Source organism: Gossypium hirsutum, chromosome D09 (assembly GCF_007990345.1).
Source record: "Gossypium hirsutum isolate 1008001.06 chromosome D09, Gossypium_hirsutum_v2.1, whole genome shotgun sequence".
NCBI lineage: Eukaryota > Viridiplantae > Streptophyta > Magnoliopsida > Malvales > Malvaceae > Gossypium > Gossypium hirsutum.
The window spans coordinates 12,326,082-12,345,352 of NC_053445.1; the positions used below are offsets into that span (position 1 = coordinate 12,326,082).

Genomic DNA, 19,271 nt, shown 5'->3' on the forward strand with positions numbered 1-19,271 from the left:
TATTTGATGGTCCACTTTTGGTGAGTGAAAATACATATGAGGTAAAATTAGAAAGTTCTCAAGTGTGAAAAGAAAATGAAAAACAAGAAAATATTCATGCAAAAGTGCAAATGATTATGTTTTAGCTAACCATAACTCGAATTTGTTTAGTGGTGTTTCCTTGTTACAGGATTTTAAGGATCCTTTGATGGACTTCCAATTACATTACTCTACCATTGATAGACAAATTTACTTGTGGGAGAGAGGTAAGTTGGATATTGATAATTCTCCACAAGTACTACAAAGCAAGAAAGGTAAGGAAACATTAGAAATTGAATTAAAAGGCATACCTTGCGTGTGTTTGATAGGTATGCTCCTGATTTTAAATTTTCTTATGACATGTTTTCCCATTGGTTAAGTTTCAATAAACCTTTGTCAGTTTCAATTAATTTTACAGTTTTATCTAGATTTGTAAAAGTTAAAAATAATAATTTTGTTGCATTAAGTAGGTTAATTAAATCATTTTATACATTTTCTCTTGCAACAAAATTTTCTATTTTGACATTTAACAATGAATTTTTATATAATTTTAACCTTCTTGATTTTTATAATTATGTGAAATTCTTGACTCATTGTTAGAAATTCTTATAGATGACTATGCATATTTAAAGAAAGTTACAGGTTATATTTTACCTGAACACTCATGTGCTTAACATTTCTTTGGTTAGTGTTGATACCTTGTTTTTAAAGGAGACATCCATGATCGAACCTAATTTGAAGGATAGAAATAATGTCTTTGATCCCAAAGATAGTTTTGGCATCCAAGAAAGTTTAGGTCAGTGTTTTTTTTTTCATTTTAATGTTCTTAATTTTAATCCCTTTTCTTTTTATGCAGCTAAAGATTTGAGGACAAATCTTCTTGAGGAAGGGGGAATAATGCGAGTATCGTGGCCCAATTTTAGACCCATGGATATGATGGGCTTACACTACCTCAAGGCTCAACAATAAGATCAAAGGCCAAGTAAATCAAACCAAGATTCAATCAAAGGTAATATGTGAGGATGAATCTTTTTGAGGAAATGAGGAATGATACATGTACAAAATGGGTGAAATTTATTAAATTCCATTCATTGAAGCTGTCAGTTTTTATGCTTGGGGAATCAACAAACTTGCAATGACTTTTTGGATGGGATTCAAGAATTTATTTGTTAAGATGTCTTCATGACGTTCGAAGATCTATCTTTTAGCTTTCGAAACACACTTTTAATCTCTTGATTTTGAGTTTGAGAGCTCAAGTTATGACAGATTTAGTGAAGACTGTGCGAGTAGAATTTCAAGATGGGATTATGACAGGAATTACGAGTTTTAGGTTTTTAATTCGAGTTTAAATCATATTGGGTTTAGGTTTTAGGCTTAATTTTTATTATATATGAACCCAATATTGTATTTATCAAATCTTATTATTTTATTATTTTTTATTTCAAATTTTTGATAATTATTAAGTATTTTAAGTTATTTAGGAGTTTTATGTCAATAAGAAAGTTTAGTTTAAAACTACTTCTTGTTTAGGTTAATTAGAGTTTTAGTATACTTAAGAGTATTGTTTAGATTTATTTAGCTAGCCTATATAAATGCATTTACATTGTACATAAAAAACAATTCATTATCATTCAACAACTTTTCTTTTGAGTTAATAAATTTTCTTTGAGTTTTTCTTTTCAAGAATTTCTCTTGAGTTTTCTTTTAGCAGTGTTTTAACAATCTTTTCAGATTGTGGGGATCATCTTCAAACTTTTTCTTGTCAAGTTTTCTTCCTTGAAGGGGGTTGTTGATTCTTGTTTCCAAGGCTTCTTAGGACTTTTACATGTCACGTTCTATCTTTTCCATCTATCTTTTTTATTTTATTCTTTATTGTTGAATTTTATTTTTCTTAGTTGTTTATTTTAATTGTTTTTCTGACTTGTATTCGATTGCGTTTCAAGTTGTGTCAAAATACAAGTTTTTTTTTGAACATCTGGAGCCCTAATTCAATTTTGTGACTTGGACAAACTTTACGATCCTCTTCCGCACTCATTTCGTATCAGCGGGTCATGAGGAATCTGCCAAAAGTGGTGATAGTGGTGAAAGCCAAAAAGACATGGGCAAGGAGCAAACCAAAATTAAAGAAAGATAGGTCAGGCAAGAGTTGGCCTTGTTAAGGAAATATAGGAAAGGAAATTTTCCAAGGATCACAAAATAGGATCCGAAATCAAGAGCCTTAGCAAGGGTTAATTGAAGTGGTATGAGAGAAGTGAATGTCCTCGTAGGGAGGAAATGCGCAAGTGAAATGACAGACTCGTATAGTCGTATGAATGATAATCACTTGGTCCAACAAGATAGATTGACTTTCAGGTATGAGATAGGTGAGCTCCCAAGTAAGAGGAGAAATGAGAATAGGTTCACCTGAGCGGCGAAGTCTACTGAAGGTCAGCACAATATGGATATGTCAAGGGGTCTTTCAGGCTAAGGTTGGATACAAAGAGTCCACCAAGGATTAGTATGAACAAGTCCACCAAGGAAGGTATGTCCTAAGAATCTTTGGGATAATATTCGAAAAGGATACAAAAAAGGTTCATAAAGGGAAGTCGACGAACAAAATGGTCAAATAAAGGTCTACAAAAACCCTGAGAAAGGGGAAGTGAAATGAAGGTCGAATAAGTTCGTTGGTATGGTGAAGTACCGAGGATACAGTTCAATGGGCAGTTCGATTAAAGGAAGGACTTATAGTGAGCGAATAGTTTAGAGGACTGGGTGGAGTCTGCCACCCTAATGTCAAATGTTTACCTTGGCTAGTAGGGAGTAATCCTTATTTATTTTATATTATTTTACATTTGTTACCCCTGTGTGGTAGGGTTATTTGTGGATAGTAAAGGAGCTTAATAAGTTCATTCAAACTTACAGGAGTTTGTATGATGTTCATAGGATTTGCGAGGTTGATCGAGGACTTCGAGGAGGGACCAAGCCAGACGATGTCGAGATCGAGGATCACTGTTGGATCAAGTTATGCATATAGGAAGGGGGTACTATCAGAGGTTTTGCCCTGGAGTTAATGTGTTCTAACCAGGTAGTGCCCTTAAAATTTGGGTAATGAAATAGATAGCCTTGATAAAAGGATGTGAGCGATTCGATGTAATTTAATTAGCCAGATTAGAGACAGAACCTTTGAAGGATTAGACATTCAGTGGCGTATGACCTTAGATATAAGAATTATTATAAATTCTATTATTAGAAAATTTTTATTTTTAGACCGTTTTATAACAGTTAAGATTAGCAAAATTTAAGTATAGGTTCACTTGTGACGCTCCATACCTAGATCCGGTGGGTGGGTCAGGCATGGGGTGTTACATGGATAATATCGATGATGAAGACAAATGTGATGATGATAATTTTGGAAAAAATCTAGTTGGAAAACAATTTACTTGCATAATGGAAACTAAAAAATTTGAAAATTGACCCGATTTGTGATATTTATAGCAATAAAACTTAGATCAAAATCGTACCCGTGTTTTTGAATAGACAGATCATTGTTGTTCCTGACTTTCAACCAAATGATATTCTCCACTATTCTCGTACCACAACTTGCTTTGAGTGTAAGCTCGAACAAATCGAATCAAACACATGAACTAGAAATTGTTTTCTTTTCTTTTAGGGTGAAAACAAATTCTCTCTTCAAAATAGAAACCAACAAAATCGTTATTCTAGAAAATATACTTAATTATTAGAAAATAAAAGTCTCTCTATTTTTAGGCAGAATAACGATATTTAAAAGTTGTGTAAATAGCTTTATCGATGTAATTTATTTATAGGGAACCCTTGTTGAATTAGAGAAATTTATTTCAAATAAAAAACACTTCCTACTTAGAGTAAGATTAGGGTGGGTAGCATACCCTTAGTATTCCTACTAAGGTTGTTGCCCTTTCATATTCCATGAGGGGGTTTTGGGCCTCTCTCACACCAGGTCCAATTACGAGTATTTTCTAGAATTTTTTACCCAATACTTTGTAATCTGATCCAACTCGATTCTGCTTTTCTATTTCTCAAAATAAACTTCAATATTTATATTTAATTAAATAATTTCTCATCTCAATTTTACCCTCAGTAAAATTATGATGATTTTACCCCTGGTAAAATTTTCAAGAAAATATATTTAATATTTCACCATTCAACTTGTTCACTATGATTGTAAGGTTTATTTTCATTTCGGGCTTTAAAATAGCTTAAAAGCATAAACTCAATCTTACGATCATTTTTGAGAAATCCTTGTTCATTTCTAAATGAATTCATTTATCATTTTCATTTCCATTCCCATTTCCATTTTGGAGAAAACCACATTCATTTCCAAATGATTTCATTTCTCCATTTTCATTTTCATTTTTGAGAAAACCTTAATCATTTCTAGGTGTTTACTATTTCTTCATTTCACAATTTCTATTCATTTCTGTTCATTTAATTCAACATGCAATTCATTTCTGGTTTCAACGAGTTAGCGGAGGGACCGATTGGACATATGCAATTGAGGCTCAAATTATTTATAATTAAGTTTCAAATTTTTGCCTATTAATTATAAACTCATTTAGTCACGAAGTCATTCTACTATAGTATCGTGACTAAGCTCTCCTGAACGACACACCATTATGAAAGCAACTTGATTAGCGCTCGTCTAATGACCTTGTCATAAGTGTGTTACCCTCATAGGATATCTTTAATCTCTTTGGAATAATATCCGTTCTCCCAATATGATCCTATTTTATCTCATAGTAACCATTATGTTTTCCTTCATGAAAAGTCAATCACTATCAAATAACGATCAAGTTATCTATCATAAAGACGAACGACCCGTGGCCACGTTTATTTTTCATCAACCATGTAATGCCAATGAGAGGATATCATTTATCCATGTCTTAGGCTATGAATTCCTCTATTGTGAATGACGCTACATACTATAGAAGTCGTACACCCAAAACACCAATTTTCGGTTCCTTATGTATTCGAACTCAGGCTTTTACTTACATTGAAATGTACGAGTTACACATACATAGTCCGTTATCCACTTAGGATTTAGGTATGCCACACTATGAACGTCACAAGTGAATAAATTTATAAACGGATTCAAGATCTATTCTTCTTGGTTCCTGTTCGATGTACTGTTAGTTCAGTAAGTCACATCATGTCTCTACCTTCTAAGAGTCATCTGCTCCGATGCCCAAGACAAAACATCTCCCCAATTGGAATTGATATGTTTTGGGTTCGTCTACTAATACAAGTTGTCTTTTTGCATTACGATTCTACCATGTAATACCGCTTAGTGTTAGTTTAAACATTAGACAACCAATGCGTAATATTTTCTTTCATTTTGCTTTGCATGCAAAAACAATATGAGGACAATTATACAAAGTATATTAATGTAATCAATGAATTTGTTTTATTAACCAATCTGTTAAAAAAATACAAGTTGTTATACTACACTTAGGTCACCATATCTAATAGATAATGCAAACACCCCTCCCCTAGGGAATTTGACTCGTGGCATTGTTATACAAAAAAACTTCCAGCCCACATGTTGAGCGTAGATCTTGATGTTGTGCATGACTTTGTGTTCCTAGAATACTTAGCTATAATATATTTCCATAGGTTGACACCATATTATGAATCAAAAGAGTTGGTTGTAGGTCAACAATTCCCAGATAAAGAGGCATGTGTAGCTGTCATTAAGAAGTATAGCATAAAAGTGTTAGTGGGCTACAAAGTTGTTGTGTCTAAATTGGCATTGTATATCAGGGACTGTTAGAAGTATATGGAAGAGTGCAACTAGCAAGTACGAGTTGCATTGATGCAAATGTCACAACTGTGGGATATTTGGAAATATGTAGGGCCTCATATATGCACTGCTACAAGGACGACTTGCGATTAAGGAAAACTTGATGTGAAATTAATCTGTAGTTGAATCATGCCAATGGTGAAAGACATACCCACCATTCTTATAATGGTCTTGATTACTGACTTGCAATCATGGTTTTAATACAAAATGTCATATAGGAAAGTATGATGGACTAAACAGATGACGATGGAACAATTGCATGATGATTGAGATACATCGTACAATGAACTTTAAGGATTGTTAGCCACAATACGGGAGTATGTGTCAGGGACTGTAATTAACTTGTAGACACTGCCTACTTACGATCCATGCATTAGGGCCTTTCCTCACTATTAGCCAATTAGAGCTAGGGAAAAGAATTTTCCATCGCTTGTTCTTAACATTTGATCCATGCGTTAAGGCCTTTCCTCACTATTAGCCATTTGTGCTGGTTTATGGAACCTAATTGTATGGGAAATATATACAAATCCTCCTTATTACAGTTGTACAAGATGGTAACTAGAACGTACTGCTGATTGCCTTTGCCATTGTGGAGAAAGAGAACAATGAATTGTGGCAATTTTTTTGACAAACTTGCAGAGGCATGTTGGTAGACAAGACAACATTTACTTGATTTTTGATTGATCAAAAGGGCTCATTATCACAATTAGGTGTTCTAAATTTTCCATCGCTTGTTCTAGACATTTAATCCATACGTTAGGGTCTTTACTCACTATTAGCCGATTGTACAAGTTGATGGAACCTAGTTATATTGAGAAATATAGGCAAATCCTTCTTATCGTGGTTGTACAAGATGATAACTGAAATGTACTGCTGATAGCTTTTGCAAATTGTGGAGAAAGAGAACATGGAATTGTGGTAATTTTTTTTGACAAACTTGTGGAGGCGTGTTGTTAGACAAGATAACATTTGCTTTATTTTCAATGAATCAAAGGGGCTCATTATGATGATTAGGCATTTTAAAGGTTTGTGAAAATCCATGTACTGCATCCATCACATTTCGATTAACTTTCATTAAGAGTTTAATGTAGTTTGGTAGAAACAAGTTGTGAACATGAGTAATTTTACATACCTTTTTTTAATCTTTTGAATACATTTAAAAATGCAAAGAAATGATAACACAGCTTGTATATTAATGTATACATGTTATAAACTACAACAACACCGTTTCAAATAGAGGATGGCAAGGCTTGAGGTTGACTCGACTATTGATTTAATGAACTGGTTCTATAGCATGAAGTTGTTTTAATAGGATCAATGTTTCCATGACAATTCTTGTTATGGACATATAACCACCAACCTCACAATTTTTGTTAATGTTTTCTTAAAACGTACATGACATCTTCCCATTTTAATTGTTTTCTCAGCTACGTTCTACAGTTTGACAATATTGATGCCAAAAATGAGGGGAAAACAAACAACTTAGATGGAAATAAGATACATCTACTACGAGGAGTTGATGAAAGCAATGGTGGCCAACACACGAAAGGCAAACTCAATGTTCGTACAAATATATTCTTGAGCACTCAAAACTTTTCAAGTGATAGAGTTTGTCGACTAGCGAGAAGGTATCCCGGCCATATCGTATGGAGTTGACCTTTGTAATAGGCGATACGATTGCTGGAGGTTCCATACTTTTTGGTACCCATGTACACACATCATTGCGACATGTGCATTTATTGATGTCGATTGTATGCAATATGCTGATGAGGTATACACGCTGGAACGCACATTACATATTTGGAAAAATGAGTTCTTCACCTTTAGGGATGTCTCCACATGGAAAGTGTCTCCGCCTACATTCAAGTTATCCCAAAACTCGAGGCTACGTAGAGTACCCAAAGGTCGGCTATAGGCCAGCAGGATTAGGATTGATATGGGACTTGAGGGAGAAAGGTGAACCCAAACATTGTAACCTATGCAAAATAGTTGGCTACAATTGTAACAAATGCCTGCATCGATAATTCCATCCTGGATAGTCGTCCAAGTCAAGGCAAACATCATAGTGTACCCCAAGTTCAAATGTGTTTTAAAACTTATCTGTTGTATTTTATTAATGTTAGAATTTTCAAAAAGATGTGTTAAATACACCATATGATATTTATCCATCACAATTTGCTTATTATATATCGGTCAACACAATTATTTTACTTAAATATCATAGTCGTTTTATAAATAATTACATAACAAGTTTGAGTTGACAAATTTATAAAGATTCCAAATATATATATATAAACCCTAAACATCAATCCAACCCAAAGAACAAAAAAAGCTTACTCAAATATTATTTAATAAGCTAAAGATCAAGCCCAAATATTATTTTATAAGCTAAAGACCAAGTACAATTTAATAATTAATTTAATTATTATAATTTTCATATATAACATAAATAATTTATAAAAATACTTTTATTTTATCAATATTTACCATAAACTACTCATATTATTTGAACTGGTCCTCCTTTATCATTGAAATGTTGACCATACACTATAAATTACAAATTCAAATATTTTTTATAGAAAAAAGGGTACAATTACTTCACAATGTACAATAATCAAAATTGATGGCTGGATGGAATTGTTCATGGGGTGAATCATTGCGGTGCCTTTCGTCAACATCCAAGTTGGTTATGAAGATTTATTAGGAGCTCAATGTTTTCCTCATTGAACCTGCATTTTCCTCATCCATCAACGAACCTTGGGTGTAGAAAAGTAAGTTGAAAAATCAAATGACCCAAAGGTTTGATCGGTAGGTGTGGAATACTGTGGTACAAAACTGAAAAACTCATCCATTATAGATGACACCGGTTGCTGATAATGAGAACTAGAACCAAGCATCTCTAGACAATAGGTTAGCCTTGGAACTGCAGCAGCAAATTGTCACTGCACAACTTAAGATGGTAAGAACTAGCTTGGGATATTGATGTACCTGGAAACTCATATGCAGGTTGTGATTGTGTTTACATCCGAATTGGGTACTCATTATCCTTTAAAGATTCTTCTGCAATTGTAGTCTAGAACTCGGAAGCAGGCGACGAATGTCTTTAGCGAGGATGAGTTCGATTCGGTACACTTTGCAAATATCTCTATCGGTGCGTGTGTCTAGGGGCTACCATCTACTATCCACCAAACAAATACGACAAACCATTTGTCATATACCGTCATTGGTAGTGAACTGAGGACATGAAATCCCCCGTACAATCTTCCATCGGAGGCCTCCTATCCACTCAATTGTTCCACATTATGATCCACTGTTGATGCACCAATGCCCAATTTTTTGCATCTTTTTCCCTTTTATTTATTCATGGACATTTTTGAAATTGAATGGAACATTTGAAACATCTTGCTTACCCCCGAATTGTTGTAACACCTGGTCCATGTTGTACCATTCAATGGTTGAAAAATTTCTGATGGGTGCGTTAATGTACCACACGTATGAATGGTGGTAAACCAATCAGGGAATTACACCTGCAACATTCGCAGCAACATATGACATTTACATGAATTGCATAATTAATAACATGATTAAATTATAAATTTATTACTTATTAGGTTTAGTTAAAATGTAAAATAATGGCATAACATGATTATGAAATTATTTTGAAAAAGCTTACCTCCTCTTCGGCATATGCCTCAACCATTTGTCTATATAGAACAAGTGTTTCCCCCATCCCAATCCCTGGAGAAGTGGGAAAACAATAGTTTGGTGGCTTAGTAATGCCAAAAATGACATCCTATACAATGCCCAAGACTACAGCAGTACTTGGCAACCGACTATATCTTATATATTGTGCTTTGTTGCTCGAAAAAGCTTACGGAATAACATGGCTAATATTGTAGAACCTTGTTTATATGAACCATCAATGGAAAAATCTTCCAACAAAGGCAAGTACATCAAGTGGATTCTATTATTAGATAAGTCTGGCATGAGTACCTCCTATCAATTTCAATATAAACGCTCGAGCAACACACATCTTCTCTTGCTCAGATGCATTATTTGGTAAAGTTTTGAAATTTTCCTCGAGCCAACCAAATTTAAAGTGCTAAATCTAGTATCTCCATTTGTCGATGATTGTCCAAGCAAATCATAGCAACGCAATGCAACATTGGCCACTTTACTTGAACATGTGACCGCAACTCCGTCAATTAGGAGCCCAAGTTGCAATGCAACATCTTCTAAGGTGATGATGCACTGCCCACATGACAAATGGAATATATGGGTCTTCGAGCGCCACCTTTCAACCAAGGTTGATATTAAGTTTGCCCTTAGTTCAAATGTCTTAATCAATGTTGTCGTTCCAAATCTGGTTGCATTCAAATACGAGAAAATACGATCGTCCAACTTACAACTCGAAACATGGATCCTCGCTCTCAAAACGCGATACTTACCCTATCCATTAAACATGAATTATGTTTTTTTTTCATTTAAATAAATAACAATTATTCTTTTACAAGCACGTTAATCATCAAAGTAGTATGATCAGTTGTTCTTATCAATGAAGTCATTTCGATATCTCTACACAAACAAAATTGAATAAATATATCATATTAAAATAATATATTACTTCCAAACATAAAGCATATTTTTCAAAAAAACCAATAATTTTATTTTTTATTGCAAATAAAATATATAAGTTAGAACAAATAAAATAAAAGCTAAACCTACTAAATCTTAATCTAACTACACAAGTAAACAAATATAAAAACATCTCTCTATAGTCAAAATAATAACATCATTATTATAATCATCATAACCAACTTAACATAACAAAATTTAATTAAAAAACAAAATGAGAATATACTACCTTTCAAATATTTGAACTTGAAAATTCTAATTTACACAAATAAACAAATATTAAAACAATTATATATAATAAAGATAATAATAACAACATTTTAGTATATATATTTTTTTCACCACATTTTCGTAAATATTTTTTTTTCTTATCATTTAGATAAACTATTTACATAATAATATTAGCCACCAACTAAATAGAAAAACAATTACTTTAGACTGAATGTTTGCAACTGAAGAGTTCTATTCTACACAAACAAATAAAAAAATATAAAAACATACGTATATTTATTAAAAATATAATATAAAAATAATAATAAATGAATTCTACACATAAAAAAACAAATTCTACACATAAAAAATAACAAATAAAAATAATACAAACATCAACACTTACCTATTTGTTTTCGTAAATACTTTTTAGCTCAACTCGTTTACGTAAATAAATTTTTTTGATATTATTTAAATAAAATATACACATAATAATATTAATCACTAACTAAATAAAAAAATCACACAAAAATTACTTTAATCTAAATATTTGCAACTAAAAATTTCTATTCTACACAAATAAATAAATAAAAATAAAAATATATTTATTAAAAATATAATATAAACATAACAATATATAAATTCTACACATAAAAATAACAAATAAAAAAATATCATTTTTTTCCCTATTTCTCTATAATCGTTGGTCCCTACTCCCCAACATAAGTGCAAATTGTTGGTTTTTGAGTTTTGGGTCACGGCATACATCCTACATAATTCTTTTTTAAAAATTTTAAATTGGTGCCGTTAATTTGTTAGGAAGTATTAATATTTTTGTAAAAGTTTATATGTATTTGATGAAAATAGAAAGAATAAGTTAAATGACTCCAATTAGAGTGGCGACACTAATTAAAAAAATTTTTTCATCTAAAATAATTAAATAAGGATGGTTGAATTTTTTAGTGTGATGTCACACAACATATTAGCACAATAGATTGCTATTCAAAATATATAATTTTGTAATTAATTTAATTTCTACCCATTTTCATATTTTTTATTATTATTGGTGTAAAAACCCCGTTAGCAAACAACAATTAATTACTATAAAACACATTAAGATAAAAACTATAATATGTTTCATTGAAGCATTCGCTCTTTGAGAAATTTTCTCTAAACATTAAAAAAATTCTGAATATAGTAGCAAGTAACATCTTTTCAAGAATTATACAGAAAATAAGAAATTTTTTTAAGAAAAAAATCATTATCTTAATTTTGTAAAGACTAGATTTTTTTTAGAGAAAAGAGTAGCTATTACGTGATAATGGGTGTCACTTTCCAATTATTTGTCCATCAATCAGTTTTCATACATCTCGTAAATGCAAGGATATTGAAGCTAAAATAGTAATAGTATATAAAGAATAATAATGGATGTCCTTTTATGGGGAATATATACACCAAATATGATCTTCATAATTTCTACTTTTATTGAAAAAACTATAACTAAAAGCTGATTAAAAAGTGAGAAAAGTACCTTGATTGTGGAATCAAAAGGGTTTATGGTACGTAGCAGAAATCATTTAATCTGCAAGAAAATTATAAAATTTAAAGATACTTTAAAATAAGTTTAAATTATAACTAGATACGACTATGTTTCTTACCGTATTAGTTTTCGTCAATGTTCCTTTCCTTAAATCCATCAGTCCCTTCCCACAATTGATAATAAGAAATTCTTCTCCATTGTCTAACAGGTACTAAATCTTCAACAATTGTCAATCCTGTACTCTTGTTTTGCCTCTTTTTGTAGACAATTATGAAAGCTACAACTATAATAATTGAACCAAATATTGGCAAAACATATTTCGTAACATGCAGAAGGGTCTTGTTGGAATGTCGATGACCATTTTTCTCGCAAGGTTGGACTTGCAATCTAGGTAAGCCACATGGTGCATAATTTTTCATTAATGATTAGGCTGTGAAGTTTACAAAACACCCTCCCTTTGGGATTTCCCCTTCTAGTCTATTAAAAGACACATCAAAGGAATTAAGGTATAAAAGTCTTTCCAAAGACTTGGGGATGACTCCAGATAAGTTGTTATTAGATAAATCCAACTTTGCCAAACTCATCATGTCACCTAATGATTCAGGAATAGGACCTTGCAATCTATTATGAGAAAGAAGTAAAACCTGTAGGTAATGAAGGCTTCCAAATGTGGAAGGGATATCACTTGAGAGAAAATTTCTTGACAAATCTAAATGTATAATTACTTTCAAATTTCCAATGTCAAGCGAAAGTGAACCACTAAAATAGTTTGATGACAAGTCTACTTCTAAAATATCTTTCAATCTCCAGAAACTCAAAGGTATTGATGAATGCAATTTGTTGGAGGAAAAATTTAGCTTTCTCAAAGCAATCAAATCACCCAAACCTACCGGTAAAGGTCCATCAAGCTCATTAGTAGCTAATGATAACTTATATAATCCCTTTAAGCCACAAAGTTGGTGTGGGATAGAGCCTTGTAGCTTATTTCCAGAAAAATCTAGAAGCTGGATATTTTTTAGCCTTCCTATTGTTGTAGGAATAGATCCACTCAACTCATTGACAGAAAGGTCTAAAGCTAAGGCATTGTTTAAACTACCGATTTCCATAGGAATGTTGCCTCTAATTTTACAAGCTGTGGCTTCAAACTGTAGAAGTGATATTGAGAGATTTGAGATAGAAGGTGGAAGAACACCCCCCAGTGGGTTCAATGATAAGTCCAAATGTATTAGATACCTGCATTTTGTCAATGAATCCAGAAAGCTCCATCCGTTGGATGAAGTTTTGGTGGTCAAATGATTGGACCTAAGTGTCAATCTCTCAAGGAAATGCAAATTGCCAAGTGCATTTGGAATAAGGCCAGAGAACGAGTTTCTTTGCAATTCTAGAATTTTGAGCTTAGTAATGTTAGAGATTGAATCAGGAATATTTCCACTAAGATGATTGCCCCAAAGGAAAATCTCCTCCAGATTTGGAACCGAGCTGATGTATGGTAGTTCACCTGGAAAAGGAGAAACAAGAGTTTATGCAATAAAATACAAAAGAGGAAAAGAAAAAGGATTGAAGAAAGGAACAGAGACAGGAACATATTACAAATGACCTTCTTTGTTTGACACATGGATTTTTTTTTGAATTATATAGCAAAATGATTAAATTTTTGTTTTAATTCAAAATTAAAATTATATAATAATGGTCTAACTTTATTTTTATCTAGACTCGAATTTAAAATTTAATTTTTTATACTTGAACTTTTTGATATAGTTTGATACCTCAATTTTGTACGATGTTACTGATTAGCTCAAATACTTTATTTTGATTAAAATGCTGATGTAATTTTTAAGAGTTGTTAACACCACTAAAACTATTTATCAAATTCAAGTCCATTACACTGTCACTTTCTTTTGTTACATGGCTATTAAATGAACATTTTTTTAATTCTAGAATGTCAAATTTATAAATTTAACCGAAAAAATTTAATGATGTTAACAATTGAATCTAACTTTTTAAATTTTAAAAATAGAGATTAAATATCTAAAAATAAAAGTAAAAAATCTACAAGAGTACAAAGTCTTTAATTATATTTAAATATTTAATCTATAATTTAAATAAAAAATAATTAATAATTAACCTAACTGCTGTAAAATCCAAACTAGTCTATGTTAAAAATGTTTTCAATCTATGTAAGAATTTTATACTTTTTAATCCACCTGTTTTAATTATAAAAAAGAAAATTAAAGAACATTTATTGATGTAATTGTTCAAAAACAGAACAAGAATTGCATGAAAAAAGAAATTTTATGAAGTGCCATTCTTTGTGAATAAATTAGGATTCACGTGGAAAGATTTTATTTTATTTTACACTTTTAGAACATGCTTTTCAAATTTAGATTGGTGTACTGATTTTCGGTTCTTAAAAGATTTATAAAAAATAATTAAAAATTATAAAATCAACTCAACTTCTTTAATTAATTTTTTTTTATCTTAGTTGAATTGATTTTTAAGGGTTAACTTAAAAGTCAATTCAACTTTTTGTCTAGACATCAGGTCAAGTCAATTATTTTGAGTGTTCGATCAAATTCAGTTCCAACAACTATAGTTTTAACAGAGAAAGGATTGTATGAAACAATGACGACACATCATTTATATCCATTTTTTAATAATTTAATATTATATCAACATTTTCATCTTGAAAAAAGTCAAATCCAAATGAAAAATATCATGTGTTATAATTTGATTAGTTGAGGTTTTTTTTTTTTTAAAAATCAAAGTTAACAAATGATACTTAAAGTGGTAATGAAATAAAACTTTAGATACTTACTTTGACATCCAAATGAAAAAAGTTAGAAAATTTAGGTATTTATCGTATAAACCATATTTTAAATAAAGATTTCAACACCCATTCTGTGGGTGAAAATAATAAAAATATTTTAAAAAAATAAAGCATAAGAAGTTATTTGGAGATTAAAAGCGTTATTAGAATAATATATGAATAATAATTTTAAAAAATACTTATAATTAAAAAATATAAACCCTTAAAAAATTAGGGTGGGAGAAACTGAGACATATACAAAGAAATTTAGATGTTATTTGCTAAATTGAAAAATTAAGTCTTGAGAAATTAAATATTAAAAATTTAAGTATTAAATTTAAGTTATAAATTTTATTTAATATATCACTTATAATTAATTATGGAATATAATTAGATTGCTACATATTAAGTTATAAAAAAAATATTTTACATTTTATCCTTAATTTTTAAAGGATTTCATCTTACTCTAAAAAAAAAGTCAAATTTTAAAATAAAGTTTTTATAAGATAATATAGTATTAAATTAAATTAAATATAATTAATTAAAAAATTCTCTCTTAAGTGATAAGTAACTCTTATCTACTTATCATTTTCACACTTTTTTTATAGGAAATATTCAATTAAATTGTTTTTTTTGGATTATCAAATATGTATAAAAAATTAAATTAATTAAAATTTTTTAACGGTTTATCAAACAAGGTCTTAGAAAAAAAAATGTTATTTGTGTAGCAGACAGTTTGCAAATTAAATAATTTTACATTTGGGATAAATTTCAAAACTACATATGAGTTTTGGTCTAATGTGCATTTTATATATGAACTTTGATTTTGTGCAGTTTTGTACATGAAATTTTGATTTGATCCAATCCTCACAAGCTATTCACATAATTACCGATACATCCTTTTATATTTATATATTATATAAATAAATAATTATATTTATCTAATATAAATAAATTGGTGTATTTATTTAAATGTGTATAATTGAATCAAAATTCAAATTTTATGTATAATTTTATACATAATTACACCAAATCAAAGTTCATTTATCAAATTACACATTAAACCAAAATTTTTATACATATTTAGATATTTAACAAATTTCTTAAATTATGTAGTATAATTAATTATTTTTATAATCCTTAATTGAATTATTATTGATTTAAATACTAAAATAAATAACTTCAAATATAGAAAGAAGAAACATTAATTTTGAAATTACCAGATAGATTATTGTCACCCAGAACAATTGCTTTCAAAGAAGAAAGGTTAAAGATGGAAGCTGGGATTGAACCATCAAGTCTCATATATTCTACGTGAAGATACTCCCACTTCTCAAGCTTTCCAATTTCCCATGGAATTTCACCTAAATATTAAAAAGCAACAATTTAGTATTATAAAGCTAACAGTTTTTTTTTCTAAATATTGCAATAATAATAATAATAAAGCTATTAAATTGAGATCAAATTTCTAATTTAGGGGTAAATATGAATCTTGAAAGAATTACTTTTTATAGATAGTAAAACGGATATAAATGCTTCTAGAAAAAAAGAAAAAGCATAAGTTGCAAAAGTGAAAGTAGGGTTGTGTTTGTTTGGAATTTGGTTGAGGTTTTTTGGATTTTTTTTGAATTATTTGTGGTAATGCGATTTGATTCTTTTAATGGGTTTTAGGTTTTTGGATTTAAAATACTCTCTCTCTCTCTTTTTTTTTTAGTTTTTAGAGGTTTTTTGATAAAATTTTAAAGTCTTTTTTATAAATATTTTTAAATAAAAATAAAAAATTTAAATTAATAATTCTTATAAATTTTTTGAAAAATCATTTTTATATATTATTTAAGTTATTTTTATAATTTTAAATATAAAATATTTATTTTTATATCATAAAAAGCTTGTTAATTTTGTCTTTGGATTATAATCCTTCCTTCTTTTATTGTTTTTTTCCTTTCAATTGATTAAATAACCATATTTAGTAATTAATATATTAAGGGTTAGTGTTTTGATCATATCTCTATTTTTTTTTACATAATGTCTAGAGTTATCTATAACCACTCCTCAACTCATAAATAGGTTATGGAGGATAATGTGCTTCAGCGCATTCGAACCTACATCTCTTATATTGATAACAATATCCATACCAATTGAGTTGAGACTCTATTGTTTCAAGTCTATTGCATCAAACAAAAACGATGAAATCTTTGCTTTTATTTTGAATAATTAATTACAGATTAAAATTTAAGTTATGTTAATAGTTTAATTTAATATTAAATCTTTATACAGAATAATGAAATCACAGCTAGGGCGCTTGTTTAAAATTTGGATTGTTAATTTCCATGTTTACGAAAATTTTATTTTTATGAGAACAAAAATCAAAATTTATTTGGACTGAAGAGAATATGAAAGGAAAAAGCCTTACCTTCCAAATCATTTGCAAACAAGTATAGATCGGTAAGAGCTGTTAGATTCCCGATCCTTGTTGGAATTCTACCATTGAATCGATTGGTGTCTAACATTAACTGTCGAAGATTCTTGCACTCACCAATACTTGTTGGAATTTGACCTGAAAACTCATTTTCATACAGGTAAAGTGCCTCAAGATTGAGAAGATGATGACATATTTTTTTGGGTAAACTACCAGATAGATTATTGTATGGTAGAGAAATCATCCGCAAGGCGGAAATATTATAAATGGCAGCCGGAATGGAACCAGAAAGTTGGCTTTTAGCCAGACGAAGTGTCCTCAGCTTCATAAGTTTACTCATCTCGTATGGAATGTTTCCATGAACGAGATTGTTCCTCAAGTCCAAGTTCTCCAAGTTGGACATGTTAGCTATTGACGGAGGGATTACACCTGTCAAATTATTATTTGCAAGAATCAAGTGTAAAACTTTATCCAACCTTCCAAAACAGGATGGTATTTCACCACTTAGGAAATTGGAGCTTAAATCAATGAGCTCCAAACGATTCAATTGCCCCAACTCCCTCGGTAAATGATCATGGAAATTGTTGTGACTCAAATTAAGAGAGACTAAGAACGACAGGTTTCCTAATTGCGGAGGGATCGTTCCGGTAAGATTCATGTTGGAGAGATTCAAAGCTCTAACTCTCGTGTGCTTAGCAGCGCAAGAGACACCAGCCCAATTACAGACAGGGTAATTGGTGGTCCAGTTGTCGGCTAAGATGTTGTGAGGATCAATAATGATTTTGTGTTAAAATGCAAGAAGAGCATGTTGATCGGTGGTGAGGTTCCTCACAATCATGGCGTAGCTAACCATGAAACAGTGAATCAGCATTAAAGCAGATGAAAGAAAATGAAATTTAAACATGTTGATGGCTGTGGGTTTCAATGAAATTGTAGGGCTATTAGGGAAGTATGTTTAACGCAGTGCTTAAATAACGGAATGGGTCAAGCTTTTCATTAAGACGAGTCAAGCGTCTTGGTCTTTGTTAGAAATAAATGAGCATTGCTTAAACTAGAACTGCCTGTTTCTGTCGTGGTACCAAGTTTTATGTTTATTTTGATTGAAGCATGAATACTTAGTTGAAATAGGAATAAAGAAACAAAGGACTAAAATATATAAATCTATATATTAAAAGTACAAAGCATAAATCTTGAGCAGTTGTATTTTAGTCACTTATGGTCATTTCTCAAGTTACATTTTTTGACGCACTAATAATTATAACCCACTGAGACATGTATTTAAGCAAAAACCGAAAGTAATAATCTGAGCTAATTAATTGTATCTTAACCGTGTATTAAATTTGGTATGCGTGTTTTACACATTTAAGATATTTAATTTATCGTGATATGTAATATATAGAGTAAACTATAAAAATAGTCATTTTTTTTGTCTCAGTTACATTTTATTTATTTATGTTTAAAACATTATGTTTTAGTCACTTATATTATCGTGTTGTAACATTTTAGTCACTGAGTCATTAATTGTTGTTAACGATGTAACGGTAATCTGACGTGGCACGTTAAATCATCATTTCAAACAAAAAATTTAAGTTAAATTATATAATTGGTCCCCATAGTTTTTCGTTTTGAGCAATTTAATTTTTTTTCTTTTATGTTATTTTAACTTTCATTTTTTTTCTTTATTTTCCATTCTCTTCTGCTTCTCCCTCTGTTTTCCTCCCTTCTCCATTTCTTTTATGTTATTTTAACTTTCCTTTTTTTTACGTTACTTTCTACCCTTTCCATATTCCAATTGCGGTTTCAAGAGCTGCCTCAAATGATTTTT

The 19,271-nt window shown here is 30.4% G+C and overlaps 1 protein-coding gene across 1 annotated transcript; it reads right to left on the minus strand.

Moving 5' to 3' along the window:
* Nucleotides 1-12,646: 12,646 nt before the first annotated feature.
* On the minus strand, nucleotides 12,647-18,104 carry LOC107892729 (LRR receptor-like serine/threonine-protein kinase GSO1). Its single transcript, XM_016817782.1, has 3 exons — nucleotides 17,441-18,104; nucleotides 16,248-16,391; nucleotides 12,647-13,719 (listed from the first exon to the last, which is right to left on the minus strand). The coding sequence occupies exons 1-3, from the start codon at nucleotides 18,102-18,104 to the stop codon at nucleotides 12,647-12,649; spliced, it is 1,881 nt and encodes a 626-aa protein (XP_016673271.1).
* Between the last annotated feature and the right edge of the window lie 1,167 nt (nucleotides 18,105-19,271).

What these genes read in the sequence shown, in the direction of transcription:
- LOC107892729 (XM_016817782.1), bottom strand. Translation starts at nt 18,104, where the DNA reads ATGAATCTTACCGGAACGATCCCTCCGCAATTAGGAAACCTGTCGTTC. An exon ending in GTTTGCAAATGATTTGGAAG is followed by an intron (nt 16,392 to 17,440) that starts GTAAGGCTTTTT and finishes TTTAATATTTAG; the next exon opens with GTGAAATTCCATGGGAAATT. An exon ending in GGGTGACAATAATCTATCTG is followed by an intron (nt 13,720 to 16,247) that starts GTAATTTCAAAA and finishes CTCCTTTTCCAG; the next exon opens with GTGAACTACCATACATCAGC.